The sequence below is a fragment of the Meleagris gallopavo genome, chromosome 10 (assembly GCF_905368555.1).
Source record: "Meleagris gallopavo chromosome 10, MGAL_WU_HG_1.1, whole genome shotgun sequence".
In the NCBI taxonomy this organism is placed as follows: domain Eukaryota; kingdom Metazoa; phylum Chordata; class Aves; order Galliformes; family Phasianidae; genus Meleagris; species Meleagris gallopavo.
In genome coordinates, this window is record NC_139413.1 from 15,609,835 (window position 1) to 15,631,722 (window position 21,888).

At 37.3% G+C, this 21,888-nt stretch overlaps 1 protein-coding gene across 7 annotated transcripts in view; it reads left to right on the forward strand.

Moving 5' to 3' along the window:
* The window catches only part of COL24A1 (collagen type XXIV alpha 1 chain), a 120,678-nt gene that overhangs the window by 64,097 nt on the left and 34,693 nt on the right, over window positions 1–21,888 (forward strand). For all 7 annotated transcript variants that reach the window (XR_014885361.1, XR_014885362.1, XM_085232396.1 and 4 more), the window contains 13 exons: window positions 491–544; window positions 1,341–1,385; window positions 6,282–6,335; window positions 8,052–8,105; window positions 8,709–8,762; window positions 9,466–9,519; window positions 15,507–15,560; window positions 15,849–15,893; window positions 16,007–16,051; window positions 17,350–17,403; window positions 20,391–20,444; window positions 21,415–21,468; window positions 21,685–21,738. Coding sequence is in view for 5 of the 7 variants with exons in the window: in XM_085232396.1 (XP_085088522.1) it covers window positions 491–544; window positions 1,341–1,385; window positions 6,282–6,335; window positions 8,052–8,105; window positions 8,709–8,762; window positions 9,466–9,519; window positions 15,507–15,560; window positions 15,849–15,893; window positions 16,007–16,051; window positions 17,350–17,403; window positions 20,391–20,444; window positions 21,415–21,468; window positions 21,685–21,738 (675 nt within the window). In the remaining 2 variants the exon portion in view is untranslated. The remainder of the gene's footprint in view (window positions 1–490; window positions 545–1,340; window positions 1,386–6,281; window positions 6,336–8,051; window positions 8,106–8,708; window positions 8,763–9,465; window positions 9,520–15,506; window positions 15,561–15,848; window positions 15,894–16,006; window positions 16,052–17,349; window positions 17,404–20,390; window positions 20,445–21,414; window positions 21,469–21,684; window positions 21,739–21,888) is intronic.

The window sequence follows — 21,888 nt, forward strand, 5'->3', positions numbered from 1 at the left end:
CTTGTTTCAGGACGACCATATGGAAAGGAAAGCTATCATTATGGAGAGTCTGATTGCAGTTATCAGCCTGCTGAAAGAAAACTGTGGTTTAACATCTGTTAGCTTCCTTCTAGCAGAAATTCACGTCTTCTTGATACAGGATCATTAAAATGTTGAATTCATTTTCCTTCTCCAATTGTCAGACCTGTGTGATCTCATTACCGACTATCTAAAGATCCAGCCCCAGCTCACTTGACCTTTACTTTTGGACCAAGACCTTTCTCTTGGAGCAGATGGTCGAAGGCAGGGCTGTGCTGTTCAAATAACCAAATCTGTAGGTCATGGTTTAAATTGTATAGGAAGTCAAGAATACCTGACTTTGATTTATAAATGCACTGGATTCAAACGCAGGTACTAAATATCACTAAACTGTTCTTTTTGAATATACATAGTTTGATAACCACAGAAACTAGGGTGAAATTGAAATACTAATTCATTCTGTTTATTTTAGGGAAAACCAGGACAGAAAGGTTATGTGGGTGGCCCTGGACCAGAAGGTTTAAAGGTAAATGCTGCTTTTATGTATGAAGTAAGTGTGTGTTTGGAGTATCAGCTGTGTACATGTATCCAGTGCAATATAGAATGATGTGTATTTGAAAGGATGAGAGTTATGCATGCATCCATCTGAGCCAACAGTTCCCAAATCACTGTTTATCAGAATGCTGGGATTGTCGTAGCACATAAACACTGAGCTTCCACTTCCAAAATATGTAGGAAAATGCTACATGACTTGCAGCATTATGAAGGAGAGCAAAATTCTTCTAGTTTAAAATATGGGATTTCTGGAAGGAGAAAAAGTATGTGTTAAAATAGAACTCAAATGGCAGTTTTCCTAATAAAATATTTTGTAACAAAATTACTGATAGAACGTGCAGGTAACATTTTACTTCTGAATCAATTCTGAAATAATCAAAGCAATCATATTAGTTAACAGGAAGATTTAAAAGAAAATTACAACATCCATTCATAGTATTTGCTGACTTACAGTGTTCAGTGAGCCCTTAATATACAGCTTTCATTTTTGTGGAGTATTTATGAATATTCTATGATAAAGCTTACATATTTTTTACAAAAATAAAATCAACTGATGATTCCTTTGGTTTGTTCTATTCGGAACTGTAAACTGTAAACCTTGTGATTTATTTTTCACCAGTTGCATGATTTTAGTTTCTAAAGTTATAACTGGTTTCTGTAGGCTAGAAAATAAAGAGTCAGTTAGGAAAACAGAGAGCTTGAATATACACATATGAAAGAAATTACTTTTCTAATGAACTACCTCATCTGTTTTCCCCATTTAACAGGGAGAACAAGGAGACCAAGGAAACATTGGAAAAACTGGTGAAGCAGTAAGCTTGTGTTCTCTTGCTGCTTTTATTTTCACTTCTGTATTTGAGAGTGAATGATTAATTTATCATAGTAACATTATGATGAATTCTGGTTTTCTTTCAAGCTGTAGTATATAAGATTTAGCTTTGTGGTCTTTCAGAATCTTACTACTTAAAGAAATTCCTCAGTTAAAATATTTGTCAGAGTTGATTCTGGAGTTTTGTTTTGTTTCTGGTTGCTTTTGTTTTTGTTTTTTTTTTTTTTCATTATGGGTGAATATTGTAGGTAGTCACAGGGGTCTTCCAAAGCATGTTCAAGTTGGTGAATGAGCAATTCTTTTCCAGTTAAATGATTTGAAAGGCTGCATTCAGCCTGAGATGTATTTTGCAGATTTGTTCTGTCTGCCCTCCATAAAATCACAGAGCTCCGGGTGACCTTGAGGTGACACGTAGCTATGTGCCTAGATAGAATATGTTGTCTCCATATCACTCCTAACAATTAATAGGCTAACCAGTTATTAAAAATCTCCAAGGACAAGGGCTCCATGGCCTGCAGGCAGTCCAGAGCTTCTCTCTTTTTATTTTGAAGTTCCTCCAATTCAGTAATCTGATCCGCTTCCTCTTGAAACGGCATTTTACAAATGATAGCTGTTACTGCGTCCTTCCTTCATTCTCTCCTTTTCAGGCTGAACTGTCCTAACTCACTTAGCCTTTCATTTTTTTCTAGTTAATTTAGGTCACCTTCTTACTATCCTATAGTCCATTTCCAATTCATCTAGGCACCTTTGTCTCCAGCTCACTGCCCAATCTGTTCAAACTACTGAGTAGAAAGGAAATACTGCTTCTTCTAAGTCGTTTTATCTTTCCCAGTTCTTAATTTTAGATGCTGTTGTAGTTAATAACCACTTTAATGTGCTGCCTTGTAGTTCTCCCTGCTGAATTCTATCTCCTATCTTTCTGTAAAACTTCTGCCTGGGAAATATGAGTAAGTATCAACTTTCCATGGCTACTGACAGATCAACTGTGTTTTTTCTACTACAGATGATTTGAAGCCCAAATAGCAGGTAGCACAAGAATTTTATTGTGCTTTCATCCTAATTTGTGTCCAGAATTAATCTCTGTAACATCTGGTACAAGAGTACATGTACAGATCCAGAAGTAGTGCCTATGGTGCCATAGTCCAGGTGGATTTGTTTTTAAAAACACTTGTAAGTATCATAAAGTCTGGCTGGCAAAATTGAGCTTAGGTTATTATTTGTTTCTTTAAACTTCAATTTTAAATTCTTGTTATAATGTGAGATGTAGAAGTATTCTATGTATCAGCTGGCTATGAAATAACAACCTGACTGTTGGAGCATCCACTCTTCTTCCACCTCTCATCGTTTGTTCTTGATTCTCTTTATAACAGAGATAGCTGATGTGTGTCTTCAAGGATCATCAAATAAATCAAATCTTAAACCTTAATATTTCCTCACTTAGGGTTTCTTTTTTGTTTGTTTATTTCAAAATATGTGTCAAACTATATGAAGTCCATTGCAGAATTGTAGGGTTGGAAGGGACCTGTGTAGGTCATTGAGTCTAGCCCCCTGTCTTCATGAAGTATGAAGCTGATGGGCCTGTAAGAAGTGTCAAAGTGAGCAGGTATAGATGGTGACTGTGATCTGGAGGAAAGTAGAATGCACAGATTAAGTACAAATTTTAATGAAACAATTGAAAATGCCCCAAAAATTTCAAAGGAGAAAGTTAATGTGGCAAGATGTGTGATGTCATTGAAAGAATGGTGAATGGAGTCTTTTGAAATTGCTGAATTCTTAATGAAATAAAGTTGGAAAGATTTTAACTTAACACAGGAATCCTTTAGCATACAACCTGACAGGCAACTACTTCCACAGGCACTTTTAGAACCAGCTGAGTGTTCATTCCTCACAACCATGCTTTTCAATTGATTACTCTGAACTTGAGTTTGCATTAAGTACACAGTGTGTTTTCAATTATTCCGCTACAGGCCAGTTTCTAACATGGAGCATATGTGCTGGCAAGATATTTTGTCTGTCTTAGGCATGTATTACTTGTGAGATCTGGTCTTTGATTCATTTCCCACAAAAATACTCCTGTCAAGAAGATTTCCAAAATGCTGTTATTGTCACTGTAGAGTTTTACATAAATCCTTGCAAATGAAAGTTTATAACTTTAATAATAAGGTTTAAAACTATGATGAGTTTTTGTTTGTTTTTTTTTTTTAATATTTCAGAGCTTGGTTTCTTATGCTTTTCTATTGCCTAATACTCTCGGCTTGATTTTTGTAATCCACCACTGGTCCCAAAAGGATTGAAGGGATACTGAGTAGTACTGACTTGACAAATGGACTTCAGAGTGTATTGATTTTCTTACATAAGAGGGAGAGAAACCTCAATCAAGTCTCAGTGGCTGATCTCTACAGCAAACCAATCCAAAACTGAAATTCAAAGAGTCACATGGTTTTTTAGAAGGTCCATTGGGAAAATATCTTGTGCCTAAGGTATTAATGGGACAAGATGTTTGCTTTCTGATTGTACTTTCCCTTCACTGTATGTTTCTAATTGTTTTTAAAAGTAAAATAATATTTCTAAAACTTTTTTCTCTTGCCCTGCTGGTACCTGCCCCTAACAGTATCTCAGTAAATTGTCCTCTGTTTTAAAGGAGAGGTGAATGAAGGTTTAGCTAATCTGTTACAAACTATCTTCTTTGTTCATTTTGAAGTCCCTGTTGCCTATGCCATTTCTTTGGCTTCAATTCTTGTCATCTCAAGTATTGTTTTGCTCTCCAGACATAGATGCTTCCACTCATACAGTTTCTTTTCCTCTTTTTGTACTGCCAGAAATCCACTTTCTGCTGGTGTTTCTACCAAAAATTTTTTTGATTACTTTATTTTGAGGAACAGTACCTAGGAAACTTTCTACTTAGAAGCCAACATTAGCCCTCTCGCTCAAAGGTTTTGTAGGGCAAGCCTGATGTGCTGGGTAACACAACACACTCTCCATTGCTGTTTCCTCATCATTTTTTCTCTTTCACTTCAGAGCAACTTACTCAGAAATACAATACTTCTGACCTGAAGAAGGGGTTTGGTCAGTTAATGCATCACCATTGGTATAGGGCACAACTTTCTGATCAATGTCTTCAGCCCTCTGCACAGCGTGGCATTGACTAGGATGTCAGGGGCCTCTGTGGAGAGAGAATAGTCTCAGCTCTGTCTTGGCTGTGATTAGGTTTTCTCTTTCTGAAATGAGAAAATGAAAGTGATTAGTCTTCAGCCTTTTGAAATCATACCTCCACAGCCCTCATCTTGATGAACAAGAGTACAGGGTAATTCTTTGTCTCAACGATTTCTGCCTGGCATAGAGGCCTGCAGTTGGCCACAAGTCATACTGACAGCAATGGTAGCTCTGATTCTCAGAGTTCGTCACAAAGTCTCTTGATCATGCCACTGACCTCCGAGCATTGCCTCAGTGCCAGCATCACCAGGATAGATCTCTGACAGGTGCCAAGAGACACCTTAGGCTGAAACATAATGCACAATTTCAGACAAACAGTACGTCGCTCTAGCAAACACTGAGGAACCTGTTTGTCTCTCTAGCCTGTCCAGAAATTCATTTGTGCCAGTGTTGTTAGCCTGCAAGGTCACTCTCTCAATGGCTCATTGCAGTATATATAAGCTATGAGATTTCCAGACTAGCTAGCAGATCAAGAAGAAAAAGCAAATAAAAAGCAACCATAAGGTCTTCCTTTGCACCTGTTATGCTAAAGTACTTGGGCCTTAACTCTACTGAAATTACATAAGTAAATATCTTTTTAAAAGTTTTGTTTCATTTTTCAATGACCCGAAATGTCAGGGTGGAATATCGTCTTTCTGATATGAAATGATTTCTATGGAACAAACTACTACTAGGCTTATGAAAAGAATATAACTGCCTATCGAATGCAGGAGAAATGTGTTGTTTTTTTTTTAATTCTTCCTTAAATGCCAGGTTAGTGCTAGCTAAGCTAGCACAGCGACATATGTAGAGACTCTAATGCCAATGTGCCTATTGCCATTTTATTTACACAGTGCTTTTCAAAGCATTGCAGGCTCGGTGCATTCATGCTTTATTCTGCTTCTGAAAGCTTTCATGTTTCTGCCATCTTTCATGTGCAGTTATATGCAGTGTACTCTGGGCGCGCCTCTTTTTCTTCAAGCTCAGCATTTCATGTTTTTTCTCAGTTAATTTTCTGTTTTTTAGTTTGAGGTTTTGCAGGTACAGGGAATGAGATTTGAAAAAAAAAAAAACAAAAAACAAAAAACAAAACAAAACAAAAACTTAGTATCATGCTTTCCATTTCATATAGTGGTACTTGTCCTGCACGGGAGAAATTCGTGGGAGAGCCTCAGGAGAGAGTTACTTCACTTTTAAAAAGGACTAGAAGACTTTGATCCCCCTGATTTTCAGTTTGTTTGGGCTATAACACTTAGGGGGATAATGGACAACACCTGATCCAGTATCATGTTTACTTGGACTGACTTTTACTTTGTTCTACTGAATTTCCCCTTGAAATTTGTGGTCAGACTGTATTGCTAGCAAGCTGTATGTTTGTAAAGCTTCCAGCACTGCAATGTTAGGATCACAGTAGCCTCTGTGTGATAGCACAGTACGATAATTGAATTAACGCAATTTGTAGCAGTAGCTGTTTACTATTGGTTTGTCAACTGCAGCTGTCCCCTTGCGTGGACTTTAGGCTCAGTTAGCTTGTGCAGTCCTCACTGCTCACAGGACCACTTATACAAATAGAGCAGAGGCTCTCAGGAATCGAGAGTTGTACTATACTGCTGCTGGGCACTGTGGAGCTGCCAGCTATGAACTGGTATGGACACTGCACTAATAATTCCTCATACTTCTTATCCAGGGATCAGCTGGCTTACCTGGAGAAACTGGGCCATCTGGAAGCCTTGGTGAAAAGGTATAAATAACATATCTAACACTCAGAAGCAAAAATCAACTTTAAAAGCTGTTGGGAAGACAAAATATTAGTGAGAGATGTTTTGCTGTCCGTGGATAAAGCTTATGTTTCTGTAGTATTTCAGTGTATGGGGATGCAATAAATGGAAATCCAAATGCTGTTATTAGGGGTATGTGTCTGGTTCTTGATTTGAATTGGCAATGAATTCACCAATCTGTGAACAGCAATCTGTTGCTTATAGATTTGATATGTCACGTTAGGACACCTTACTATCTACTGCTATTGATTCACAAAACTGTCATAAATTATGCTTGTTTTATGCAGCAGTCGTTGGTTAAGTGCTGCTACATCATTAACAGATGAAGTAGAATGATAAATATGACAATATGCATTAACTGAGTAAAAAAGGCAACATTGTTCATTTTCTCTACCATATAATAACAGTTGTGTATGAAAGTGAAGTTTGGCAGACAATGTGACTAGAACTGCATAAATAGCTTAAGTATATTTGACATGGTTTTATTTAGGAGAAATATTTTAAAACTGAAAAACAGGAAACTATTACGGCACTGCATGTCAGCTTCAATTATAATAAAAGCATAATTGTTTGTCAGAATGATCCAGCACCATTTGTGTTTCTGCCCTGCAGGGCTGAATTATTTCATCCAGACTGGTGGCTGCTATTTAAAGGAATCTTATTAGAAAAGTCTTAGCAATTTATTAGAATTTCTGTGAAAACATGAACAGAAATTTACCTATGGAAAACACTGCTTGTTAAAACCAAAATATTTTTTCTCATATTGCTTTAATCATAATATCTAAGAATTCAGTATTGAAGGACTCTTTTTGTTCTTAACTATACTCCACTTCAACAAATATTACTTTGGGATACTGCTGCTAGTTTAAGTAGAAGGAAGGGGAAGAGACAGTGGAAGAATAATCGATCTTGCAATTGGAAGCAATCTTCTTCACAGTACAATAATTATTTTCATTACTATGTTGTTTTTGTAGAACTTGTCTTCCTCTTTTCTGGATTGAATACTACAATGTAAACATGCTGTGTGGATTTAAATGACAAATAAACTTTGAGCACATTTATTATAAAGGAATGTGTCTTCAAAGTATGTAACAAAATATTGCATTATCTCTGTGTCATTTGTACTGTCCACGATAAATGTGCAATCTGTGCAATGAAGATTATCTACAGCCAAGCTGATGGTTGGGCTGGATGCTATATGAATAAAAGGTGGGAAAGTGCGTAGGACAAGAATGAGACCTTCTCTATGCTGTGCATTCCCATTGCTTCTGCAGCTGATGCAGGGCTGCCTTCCTTTTAGATCTGTTCTTTTCCCAAATGTGCTGAAGAAATGAGGGAGAGAGGAAAAAAATTGTTTACTGAGGTGAGGATTATAGATTAAAAACATAACTATAAATGTGGGGCTCGCAATAGAAAGAGATCTGCTAGTAGCAGTTCAGAAAAACTGGTGAAGTACCAAATCTCTTCTGCAGATTTCTAAGAAAAGGAAAGACCCTAAAGCAGAGGTGTTATGCACTCCCCTTTTAGCAGTAAGTCCCTTGTAAATTGTGAATGACACCTCTAATAAAAGTCCTCTTGCATCTCTGTTGTATTGTTAGAGCAGGTCTAGGAATAGTAGACAAGGAATGTTTCAGGGAAAGAACACTCACATTTATTTTCTTTTTAATTTTTCATTAAAGGGAGAGCGAGGCAGTCAAGGACCAGTAGGTCCTCCTGGAGAGAAAGGTGTGATGGTAAGTTATAATTAAGGTCTAATTCATATTTATGTTAATTACAAAGGCACTTTACCTTCCAAAACAGTAATGAATTGTAAGCCTTCTGACTGTGCAAACTTCATGTAAAACAGTAGTATTTATAATAAGGTGTTCCTGGAAAGCTTCATAGCAACATTTTGACTGCTTTTGAGCTGATGTTGCAAACTGAATGAAGCAGCAAAATAACAGAAGTTTTATCAAACGGCTCTCAGGAGACTTGCATAAAAAAATAAAACACACTGAATTGAAAGAAGAGAGAAATAAAGGAAGGGAAGTAGATCAAACCATTTGTTACGTATGCTGTTGTAACCAAGTTATACTAGTAGTCAGGCTGGTAACCAGTGTGAGCTCTTCAATCTGCTGCACAGCAGTTGTGGACAGCCCCTGGGTGTCACCCTTGTTGGAAGACTGATTTCCTGACAGCAATGCTTGTTGCATCCTGACTTAGAACAATTAATGCATCAGTTGACATTTTATTAATTTACCTCCAATTTTTCAAGCAACTAACTGGATTTATTATTGTTGTTTTAATAACAATTTTGATAAAATTGTGTCTTTTTTCTATACTTACTTCAATTCTAGGGTTACCTTGGACCTCCAGGAGGCCCTGGGTCAGTGGGGCCAGAAGGATTACCTGTACGTATAAAATAGTGCTTTGATTTGACATAAAATATACCATTTCTTAAACTGCCTTTTTGCTCTGTTGGAGTTACGAATGTTTTCTAACTGTTACTGGAGTCTGTAAAACTGTCATGAAAATTTGTCTGGTCAGACACAGTGTTCACTTGCTCTGTACCAGGATAATCCATGAGAGACAGGAAAAGTAATTATATCACTTACTCACCCATTTAAAAATTACTCAGTTGAGACAAGTAGGGACATAGAGTTTTTTAAGGATGGTTTATTAGTGCACAACAATTTTATTCATTGATTCTTAATACAATTTACATATGTTATTATATGTTTAGTTTGATTATTAATTTTAAAATGGTTTTATGATTTGCTGTATATAACTGTTATAATTTCACTGTGGATCAACAGTACACATGCTTTAACATAATGTTGCTGAATTAAGAGTATCCTTTGAGGAATTTTTTGAAAGTTGGACAGAATTAATGTAATCCAACAGGTCATGCTTTCTTATTCAGAATAAGATTACTTAAAGACTACTACTCAGATTTTACTAGATAAATTATACTAACACAATTAATTTAATTTGAACTATGACTGGAAATTACTAATTTTTTTGGTTGCACTGGTTGTTACTCATTGCGTATGAACCTTGTAATTTTTATAAATCTATATGTCAAAGGCAATAATTAATTTATTTGACATATAGGGACCTTCTGGGACAAGGGGACCACCAGGACCACAAGGGCCTAAGGGCAGAAGGGTAAGTAGTTCTGCTTTCTCATGGTACTTAGAGCAGAGTATTGCCAATATAAATTCGACGTAGAACCCATGTACAGTTGCTTCCTCTGAACTCAGGACTCCAACTATTTGCAGTGAGATCAAACAGATGATAATTGTATTTCTGTCTAGGAAAGAATATGAATCTTCTTTTCCCCTCATGTTTCAGTTAAATGAGGATTTGCTTTTGATTTCAGCTGAGAGCTGACTACTAACCTTCTATAGACAAATATGAAAGAGTTACATTTATGATCACTATTGATCTGTTTGGGTGTTTTAGGAACAGTTTTCTTTATCACTACATCGTTTTTGTTTTTGAATGTAAAATAAAATCCCCAGTGGCTCAGTGAGGAAATAGCAACGTCAGAAGACAATGTATTAGCTGGTAATTTTACCTGCACAAAAAGAAAATTAAGTTCAGAAAATTAGCACGTGAATATGTGAGATGTAGGGAGGAAGAGTCATACTAGTCAGTGCCCGGAAAAAATGAGTTAATTGAGGACAATTTTTCAGAATGCAGATGTATTTGTTTATGCAACATATTTGACAAAATTAAAAGAGAAACCTTAATGAGCTGCAGAGGCTGAGAACCCACCCTGCCTTTCAGAAACAGGGAGCCCAACGAATTATCAGAAGTTATGTTAGCAGCAGAGTCCAGCCATTGGCTTTCAGAAAAGTAGCTTCTGAAGTGTTCAGAAGGTGTTTTTACAAATAGGCTTGATACAGGGAGGCCCTGGGGGCTCCCAAGAACCTGTGTTGGTAGCCTTCTGACAGGAGTGAGGTTCTCTTTCTTAGCTTAGATGAGAAGTAAGACAAATATGCCATTTACTTCACAGACAGATTTGAAAATGTATATCAAAATAGAAACACAAGGCAATTGTGAGACTGAAAATAAGCAGAAGCTTGGCACCACTTTCAGTTGTCTGATTCAGTGAACCAGATAAGTGCATTTACCTCTCTATGATTTCAGTGGGAGCATGACTCAAAGTGAAATGGATGCTGAAGTGTTTTGCTGAATTATTACTTGCAAGCCAGCAGCATGCAGAAGAGTATGTATTATGCAAACCCAGTTTTCACTGTACAAAGCTGATGTTTGAGAATTCTTTGGGCCATACGTCTTCTGGAGTTTTCTCAACTGGTTACCTATGAGATGCAGTGAGTTCAAAGGCCAGCTGAAAAGTAATTAGTCTCTGAAACTGGGACTAAACTTCTTTCAGGTAGTATGTTTTAATTCCAGTGGACACAGCGTTCCCCTTCTGATCCTTCCCCCTTGATAGTCCATCTGCCAACATCACCAGAGCTGGGATTGGGACCAAGATGCTGCTTGAATGTGAGTGCTCCAGGCTCTCCTCCTTCACAGCAGCAGATTTAATTTAGATTCCGTTTTGAAGGTAGGAGGCATTTTATTTAAGGAATGTCATATCTTCTGCCAAATGAGACAAGAATTTTTGAGGGTGTCTCTTTATGATTTTGGCAGCACACCAACCAAGGAGTACATTGCTTATAATTAAAGATCACTCAAAATAAATCCCAAACATCCCAAGTTCTGTGGAAGTCATGGTACAGAGCTGTGGTTTGTGCCTTTGCCTACATCCAACGTGACTAGGAATGCTTCACGGAAAACTGTCTTGGAGCAGACCCAAGTCTTTATGCTCTGTGAACAAACTCCCAGTGAAGTTGTTGAGAATCTTTTCTACTCTCAAAATCAAAATATTAAACCCAAAACACATAAGGAAAATATTTGGAGGCCCCTGAAATCTGGGATTTGTCATCACTGGATTCAGAATGACAAGTGTAAGAACCCAAAGCTCTGTGTGGCAGGACTTGGAAAAATGCATACTGCAGTCACATACAGAAGTTAAATAGAAGCATATGGAAAATTCCTTTTATTGTGTACTGAAACAAGAAATTGTCCCATCTTCACAGCTGGAATCTGCAGAAACTCTTGGGAGCACTGACCTCTACTTCTGCACTGTCACAGAGTGGAATTCCTTCATCCCATAAATTATGGATCTTTCAGCAGCCGGTTCACATCCAAAGTTTCCCAGCAGAATACTTTTGGCTGAGAGCATCCAGCTGCTCAGTCTTCAACACACTGGGGAGTTTTGGCCAGCTGGAGGGAGGCTGTCTGGGAGCCTGTGGAACACACTGTGGGTTTTGGGGAGATATGCCACTGAGCACAGAGCTTTCTCAGCTCATGCTCAAGACTTGACAAGCATGTAGAGTTGGGTTCTTTTGTGACTCACTTTTCTTTTTCTTATATACCATTTGATCTTTTGAAAGTACTGAAGGAGAGCACCATCTGGTAGATACTTTAGTGTCAGAACAGTACTCTGGAGACTGGAAATAGCTGTGTCAAGGAGAAGGAATCTCTCATGGCCAAGAGGAAGAGTAGTCTTGAAGGACATACTGGTAACAATATTGTGGCAGTGGCTCTATGGCTGCCAAGTTTTTAGTTCTTGTGTTCTAATGTATGGAGAAGAAAACTAGAATGTCAAGACTGATACTGCTTTTTGTGCTACCATAATCTCCATTGAACTCATGTTACCTTTAATTTGAGAGAAAGTGTTCCTGTATCATTAGACTGACTTCATGAGCAAGATCAAAGTAAAGTTCTTAATACCTGCTAAGATTCCAAGCAGCTAGTATTCTTCAGGCTAATGCCTAGTATTTTAAAGCTTAAAAGAAGTTATTTTTATGCCCTTATTTTCCTGGAATTCTGCTCATTGAGAGAGACGTATCTGATGGCGTACTTAGCATACATAGTGTTATTTTCACTCTTATATCTAGGAGACAGAATGAGGAAAACAAAAGGGATTGGTTGGTTTCTCTTTTCTTCTTAGATGAACTTCTTCTGGCTTCATTTATTATCTTTAAGTTTTCAATGCAGTATGTTCCATTTTGGTTAGAAAACTGGACCCATGCCAAAGAAAAAAGTAGTAGCAATTGTTTGGCAGACTTACTCCTCAGCTTAGCTGCAACCTAAATTAAATAGCAGCAAGCATGTTATACGTATCTCTCATTCTGTACAAGTTGCAGTAGGAAAAGATACAGATCCAACTGATCTGTGCTGATAATGCGCCACAGTGTACTATTGATAGGAATGTTGTGGTGTGTTTTTGATAGAACATTCAATTGTCTTTCCCTTGGATTCCTACACTTTGCTCTGTGACTGGCTAAAGGTAGGCAAAATCCTGAGTGAAAAGCTGAGCATTTTGTTGGTTTCTGTTAACTTATTTCAGTTCAAAGTTATTTAGTGAAAGGTTGGTGTTTTGAATGATAGGCCTTTTCACTTGATTGTGATTATTAGTGATCATTCTTCCTAATGAATGGGCTGTCAATGTAGCAGTATCTATGTGACTAGCAGGAAGATTTTGGTGTACTATGCACGAAGTACAAACTGACAGTCCTATGCATTTTCCTTACAGGCCCATTTCCCAAACTGTGGGTTGTGAACCCCCATTGTGATTAAAAGGAAGTCACAAGTGTTTAAAACATTTGATCTGTTAATATTATTGATAGAAGATAAAATCTAGAATGAAAATTCTTTATTACTCAGAAGCGTACAATTAAAATGTCCATTTTTCTCCTTGAATATTTCATTTTGAGTTTCTATTTCCTTAAAAGCACCGTGAAGAATGCAGAAAGACAAATAACAGATCATGTACCTAAGAAGTCTGGGAAAGAATAAAACTTTTCTGCAATTGCTTTCCTTAGTACTCTGAATCTTCCCTTCCATATGTTGCTTAGGATATTCCTTTGCTCTTCTTTGAGTTTCTATCTCTCTGTGCCCTCCATTTTTTGATCCACCCTCACTTCATCTCAACATTTCCAACCTTCCCTTCCCCTTCCATGGAGAATTTTCACCTAACATCAATATCAGATCACAGGACTCTAAACCTGCTTAGTCCTCCTTAAGTTTTAATCACAACCCATTTTGTGTACATTTTAGTCATCTATTACAGGAAAAAGTGCAGAGCAGTAGCCTGACATTAATTTGATCAAGGTGTTTAGCTTTCTTTTAGATTATGGTATAATTCAATAGTTACACAGTTGCATAATCTAAACTTTAGGTGCAATTCTGTTTTTCTCATCAGGGTCTCCATCACCCTTGAAAGCACTATTAGTCTTTTGATTCTCATCTATGTGTGCACTGAAGTTACCAGGATTACCACAGACTTCAGTTGTCTTTGGATTGGGATCGCACTCAGCAAGAGCATTACGGAGACCAGGAGTGTTGTGTCCTCCTCTGACTTAAAAAAAAAAAAAAAAAAAAAAAAAAAGTCTGTAAATACTCAGTCATTAATTGACCAAAGCAAGAAAGGGGGCCAGGAAGGCAGAGGGATTGCCTCACACAATCTGGTTCCAAGCCTATTGAGGTATCAGAAGGATTCTAACAACTCCCATCCTGTTCCCTTTCCTTGCCTTGTGGCTCCTGTACACTGCTCATGCTGGCCAGAAGCAGCAGTGCTGAAAAGCTGACAGATAAGCTTCTCATAGGATAGTTTGGCTTGGCCAGAGGATGTAGTTATGTATCAGGCCACAGGAAAGGACTTTTCCCGAGACATTTTCATTTGAAGTGTTAGGCAAAGCCTAACATAACGTGAATGCATGTTGTTTCTGAGGTACCGTCAGCCTTTGGTTTTACTGTAGCTCCAGAGAAGAGTGGGTGGCTGCTCATCTGTTTTGACAGGGGCTTTGATGTGCATCAATATAGGCAAGCTAACAGACAGAATTTTGTTATGTTTTGTCTCAAAAAGCTCAGTAGGGGCAAGGATGTCACAAACATTTTTTTGAGAAGGAAGTGAATAAAATCAGATATGCTTCCAACAAAGCCTTTTTGCATCCTTATCTTATTACTTATTAAAACACTTTGTAATCAGATGTGATTGAATGCGATGCACTAAAAACCATGACCCAAGAAATAAGATTCCCTGTAACTCAGAAATGCACTCAGAAAATGCAACTCATTTTCATCGAGGCAATGCCTTAGCAATGTACGTATTCTCTCTGCTTGATAGCAGCACAGCACAGACAAGAAGACACCAGAAAAGCTGTCATCTCATCCTCCCACTGCACACTGTTGTAAAAAACCCAGCTCTGTTATTTTTGCCTAGCTCTTGCTTTAAAGCAGTTGTCGGTTTTAGATTGTACTTAACTAGTTTTGATTTTGTTTCTGTACCCAAGGAGGGTTTAGAATTATGGAAATACGCTCCAATGTCAGGATGAATAAACGTTTTTGTTTTTGTTTTTGTTTTCCACTTTGCTCATTACCTATTTTAAGGATTTTTTTTTGTTTGTTTGCTTCTGAACTAATGGATTAAGATTGCTAATCTTAAATAATTGTGTCTGACCATTTTGGCAATAAATATTTGCTATGTTGAAATACCATAGCATAACAAAATAGGCTATCACTGTTCATGTATTGGTTGTAAAATGTCAGTTAAAAGTAAATAATTTAGTTTGATAATACAGCTGTTCACAGTGCAAGGTAATAAATTGGTTTCGATCTTGCCTCAGGCTGGTTTACTAATGGAAGAACCTTATCTGCCTTTTCAAAGTCTTAGAAGCAAGCAGGATTTTTTGTGTGTACAACTGAAGTCCAAAAGCAAGTGCCTTATATAACCAGTAGTCATCTAGGTACTTCTAAATATGCCTTGCACGCATGCAAAGTGGATGAAAAAGAGCAGAAAATATCTGACTGCAAACCGGGTTCAGTGAAGCCCCTAGGCATCTTGTTTATATAGTTAAAAACATATATATCTTTATTCTAAAGTTTACATTACAGTAAGCCAGAAACTAATTTTATTCTTTGAAGCTTTATTTTATACTTAACATGCAAGGAAAATTGCTGTGAATTTTCAGTGTTACAGTCAACAAAATCGATTTCCATCTCTTAGAGCTTATGTTGCATATATTGATACAAAATAATGCACAATTAATGTTCCTAATCACTTGTTCAATATTCAGGGGCCTAGAGGTATAGATGGTCCTCTTGGAGAGCCGGGTACACAAGGTATTAAGGTGAGTGCTTCCGTTGCTCAACACAATACAAAACGTGGATAGACTGTGATAGGCAATACACCATGCCATCCCCAGAAAGTCAACATGTTGGAAGCTGTAATAAATTTACTTTTAGTCCAGGAGGAGACTTGCAAATTTCTGCTTTGTCCAGGTATTCCTTGACCGTAGTAGAAGCCCATCTAAGCCTAAATCTGCAGTTTCTGCACTTCCCCAGCATTTAAATATATATTGCCTGTATGTAGCTTATGTAGCAAATGCTAATAGAACTCACATGCTGTTATTTATCAGGGAGAAAGAGGAGATCCAGGAAAGAAAGGCACTTCTGGGCTCATTGTAAGTATTGGAGCCAGTCTTTGTATTAAGCCTTAATGTATTTACTACCAGTTTCTGACCTGTTCTTCAAAATTATCAGAGGGTAACCTCTTTAAAAATCTCTCTTTGATCAGGGTAAAGCTGGAAATCCAGGTCAAAGAGGAGATCAAGGAGCACTTGTGAGTATTAAATACTCTAGTACTGCTTCCAAAACACAAAATATCATCATTTATATATATCATACTTTTTTATTATTATTATTTTAGAGCAGCTTGAAAACTAACATAGGAGTTTGCATTTTTTGTACAAAGAATCAAAGGCAGAAGAGAGAGTAAGCGTGAACATTGCAGTGCACTAACAGAACAATGCTTTCACAGATGACAGTCCACAGAATATAGCATGATTGCAAAGTGCAGCAGAAGCAGCTGTATGTAGTGTAAAGGGGCTAGAGGGTACTTTGCAAGTGATTTTATTGTAGTTTTAAGGGAAGAAGTCACTGTGACGTAGAAAATTACTTGACAGATTTTAAACTCGATGGGTATTATCAATGTTGAGATCAACATAGAAAAATATATAGTAAGTATACCACGTGTATAGGAGAAAATTCCGCACCTAGACCTTTTTTCAGTGGATATCTAAGATAGGTTGTGGTTGGTGTTGATAATCTTTAAGGACTTTTCCAAGCTGTGCAATTCTATGATTCTGTTTTCTATCTTCTACAAAGAAGGTTATCAATGAATCCAAATGGTAGGGTATATTCAAGAAGGAAGGAAGCCAAGAAACAAGCAAAGCAGTAATGGTTGTGATTCTGGTCTGAAACTAAGACTCAGAATGCTGTTTGCCACTGCACTTCTCTTGCCTCTTCTGGTTGGATTTGTAAGCCTGTTGCCAGTCAGCTTTGACAGAGGGTTTTCCTTCTCTCTTCCTTCACTGAGATTTGTGTGTGTACAGGATGAAGAATGGAGTAAAATCTCATTGGGTTGAAATGATGGGAATTAGTACATTCGTTGCAAAGTACAAGATGTTGCACTAGTACTCCTACAGATGAAGTTTCTAGAAGGGGATGTGAGATATGTGTGAGCCAGGTTAAACAGAAAGGAAGCTGGGGTTACTGGTAATCTCAAATACCATTTGTAGGACAGGACACTCATACGGTTGTGGGTAGGCCCAGTTTGCACACACCAGCAGCACGTGAGGCAAAGGAGAGCAGTGCATGTCTCTGGTAAATGGTGAGTCATCCAAGATCCATCCCTATGTAAAAGAAATAGTGGAGATGTCTGTTTGGGACTTCCTCGCCTGCCACAAGGGCTAGTGATGTGGTGATGCATGTGATTCAGAAAATGAGGCTTCTTAAGTATTTCGAGCAAGTAATTGAGTGAGCAGAAATGAGAGAGGGAAGTGGTTTTGCATAGAATGTAAAACAGTCTGCTTCCAACTGATTTTTTTTATTTTCCTTCATTTTATTTTAACCTTTGAGGGTTTGCCTGGGCCTCCTGGAACCACAGGAGACAGAGGGCCAATGGGAGAGACAGTAAGTTGATTCTTATGCCTGCTTAAAATTTTTTCCATGTATTGTACTGAATTCCCTAGCAACTCAAACTCTGTTTTACCAAGATTTGGTGTTGTCAACAGTGCATGTGCAGGGATTGTGTGCTAATTGTTGTATTGTGGGATAATTGTTGTATAATTACGGAACTTGAGTCTGCCTCCTTTGCTTTGGTGTAACTTGCACATAAAGAGATGTGTTAATCATGCTGAGAAGCGCTATAATAAGGCATATACAACATAGGAGAGCATGGCAAAATTTGGATTGCAATGCTAGGTGGTTCTGCTCTACATTAGGGTAGACATCTACATCACAGATTTAATAAAAATGTGTACCAATACAGATATTAGTGGTGATGTTGTTTTTGGATATCTTAGGATTGTTGTTCAGGAACTCAAGGACCACATGTATTTGGCAGATTAAAGTTTCAATAACAAAAAGACTGTTCTAATATACCTCAGACATTCCTCTTTTGAATGGATTCCTGTTCTGATCATTATTATTTCAAAGTCATACTCACTTTTACATGGTTTTTTTACATGGTTAATGTTGTAACAGACGATTGTGCAGGTTCTGCAGCAAATATATACAAAGTACTGAAATGTGTAGCCATGATAAGAATACTATTTCATCACCATTTCTGGGGACAAGTCAGACTGTATAAATACAGTGAAAGACTCTGCACTTTCTTAGAGGAGGGGGCTTAGGAGAAAGCTGCCATTCTGTAGTGCTGAAATGTTAAAAAAAAAAAAAAAAAAAAAAAAAGTCAAAAACTGGTTTTGTTTCTTCTGTAATGTTGTTTTGTATAGTAAAGGACATACAGGTAATTTAAATCTTGAAAGCGAACTGTTGTTAGAAATTGTAAGAAATAATATCCTTTATATTATTATTAAATATTATTATGGATATTAATCCATAGGCTGACAGATGCTTACAGAAAGCCATTGCACTTGCAGGGCTGGGAGGGCTAAAAAGCAGCCAACAGGTTTTATTTTCGGAAATTGTCTTTTGAATATAACTGCCAACTTATTTCAGTTGTCATCTTGTAGGAGTGTAGTAGTATCTGAGAGCCTTGTAATGTAAGGCTTTTATGTAAAATTCCTGCTATTCCCTTCAAATCTGAATTTTCATATGTATAGAATGACTTTTAGCCTTATTAAATCTAAGAGTTCTACTATTGAGCAACCTACATTTCTGTAGTGCTCATCAATATAGAATCTATACATGCAGTGTCAGAATGAAAAAAAGTTAATCTTGTGAGTGGAATTTTTATCTCACGTGCTAGAGAAGAAAAATGTGTTTGGAAAATGGTCAGTGGAGTTAGAAAGAAACTATGAAAATGACAGAAGATACTACAAAATGAAATGCATGGCTCTTCTGTTTCACTGCGTTTGTGAGCAGCTTGATTTTGCCAACAGCTGGTCACTACATAAGAGAGAGCTGCTCACACGGTTTCTCTTGCCCTGTCACTGAGCAGAAAAAAATGCAAATTATTAACGGAGGAGCAGAGAAACTTAGGTAGTTAGAAGTATTTGTAGTAGCAGGCTTCATCTGAATTACACAGCAACTTTACCTACTTCTCAGACAATTTAGTAAAATTCTTGTTTGCAGGCTATCTGTTGTTAATGGTTAAAAGGCATCCGTACTTTGCTGTGTTTGCCTTCTGAATTTCCCTGAAAGTCGCAAGGGAAAGATGTGTTACCAATCCAGCAGGCTTAGCTCTATGGGGATATTAAAGCTTGACTCCTGAGACAAACTTAATCTTTGGGACACTTGCATCATGGATTGCCATGGAGTCACTGTAAACCAAAACCAATGGACTCGGTATAGTCGAAATGTATTCTTAACAGGAAATTAACTGCAGTTTCCATTGTTTTTTTACACTTAAGTAAAGCTAAAGTTAAGTTAAAATTTATGCATCTGCTGAAGTCGTCATATTCATATGCAGTTTACATTGGTGCAATAAGGCAAGAACACCTTTGTGTTATCACTGCCAAGCCATCAGGAGAAGCAAAACCACATGCATAGTCCAAGGAGGAAGTAAAAGAAGAAATATTTTCTTAAAAATAAGTAAAAGAAGTAAATATTTTCTTAAAAATAAGTAAAAGAAGTAAATATTTTCTTAAAAGGCTTCTACCACAAATATGGGTAGCAGCATCTCTTCTTTAGGTTAAGTAATAAATAAAGGAAATGTTTTGAACATATAGCATCTCTATAAACATAATGAGTCCAAAAGGGATAAATGGAAATGAACTCTCTCAGAGTTCAGACTGGGTAGATCTAGGTGGTTGATTTGTCTTGACATACACTCATAATGGCTATGGAATCAGCTGTAAGCTCTTACATGCAAGCTATGCTCCCCGAGAACACAAATCCCATTCAGTGAGCAGCAGTAAGCAATCTTAGGTGCATAGAGATTGAGAATGTTGCCTTAGGAAGCAATCCATGGATGTGTAATTGCAATCATTTTGTTACTTATAAGCATGCCTTGTAAGAAAGTGCTTATAGCATAGTTACTGATGTTATCAAAAAGGCCCCAGCATTTACTTCATTACACCTCAGTGACTGTTCTGTCTAAACTTTGCTAAATCCGCAGTAGTTGCTTCCAGTTAATTCTGTACCAGACTGTAGGCTTTTCCACAAACCAAACCAGACAGTCTAACAATCCTTAATTAAACAAAGTCTCAGTTAATCAGGAGGAGAGATTAGTTCAGATAATAGTTTACTTTTAGTCTATAAGAAAAGACATCTGTGTTATTCTAGGAAATCTGTTATTCTAGCATGTCAAGACTGACAATAGGGTCTTCAGTACTGTATGCAGTCATGGTACTTACATACACTGAGGATGCAGGAGGAAACAGTGAAATACATTTCTTTACACCAGCTGATTGTTTCGAAGGGTCAAAGTCAAGGCTCTAAAATATAATTTAATGTTAATTGAATAATGCATCCAAAATTCTATTTAATGCCAGGGTCCAAGAGGACAACCAGGGGATGCTGGCGCAATTGGAGATATGGGCTTTGAGGTGAGCTTTTAATTATCTGTATTCTAACTAGAAACACTCAAGCAACAGAATATGTCTGGACAATATGTTCACAAATTATTTTATTAGCTGTAGTTGATTTAAATACCACGAGCTGCTGAGAGCCTCTCTTACTGATGAGTTTTCCAACATAAGTACCTCTTTCTGTTGTGAGCGGTTGTCAGGCATGCGGTCATGACATCTGTAGCAATCAGCATGCAAGAGAAAAGAGAAACGTCCTCCTTGCAGTTAGACAGCTTACCTAAGACTGGGAGTTTGCAACTGGAATGATACTAATCATAAGTCTTTGCAAATAGCAGATGAAGAAAAGCAGCTGCAGCTAATCTTCTTGCTAATTTTTGCTTCTATTTTTTGCTTTGTTTTTAATAACTCTTTGAAAGAAATACGACAGAACGTATTAGCTTATTTGCAATAAAGTAGCTGAAGGGTGAGATCACTTGAGACATGAAGGATTTGGCTTATTCAGACAAGTGCACTTACCCAATCACCCAGAACCCAATCTTCTGACTGCCTGTTGAAAAAATTAAAAAAAAAAAAAAAAAAAGGTTTAAATGTAAATTCTAGAAGAAGTAATCTGAAAACCTCTATATTTGTTTTCCAAAGACTGTATCTACTTGGATCCAAGCCAAAACAGAGACAGAGTTGTCAGTAAGATTTGCAAAAGGTAGATTATTACTCAGCTTGCTAGTACTTTATGATGAAAGTTGCAAGTTTAGTGGTGCTGCTGTGTCTTTCCAATCTATTCATCTATGGTACAGTTCTAAACTCCCTCGTACTTTCCTTCTGTCAGTCTCTAGGAAGACCAAACAACTGTGTTTTCTTATTTAAATTTTTCAGACATGCAGTTTTCCAACTGTCTCATTTCATATTTATGCTCGTATTTTGGCTGTATTATTTGGTAGTTGCAAAATTACTAATGACCATGTGTAACAGTAGCTCCTGTACCATGCAGGGACCTCCTGGCCCTGAAGGAGAACCTGGACTGCAGGGAGAACCAGGCACAAAGGTAAATGCTGAAGATATCCTCTTGGACAATTTAATTTTTTTCAGTTTCCATATGAGCAAATCTGAGCAATTTGACTCATTAGCCAAGCAGAGAGTGATACAGGTTGTGAGCCATTAAGAAATATTGTCATAATGACTGCATTGTCTGTAAACTTCATCACTGTTAGAAATGTTGTCCCTTGCCATCCATTGACTTGATTCTCTTGTGACACTTCAGGGAGACACTGGGCCTGCTGGGAAGGCTGGAGAAGCTGGTGACCAAGGCTTAAGGGTGAGCTATCAGCATGAATGTGCCTCCAAAAAGGAAAATACATTACAAACATGTCAGAAAATTTTTATTTATGAAAAGAATAAGTACTTCAATATATCATTTAAAAGAACATTTGCAATGCTGTGGCATGGATTATGATGCTAAAATATT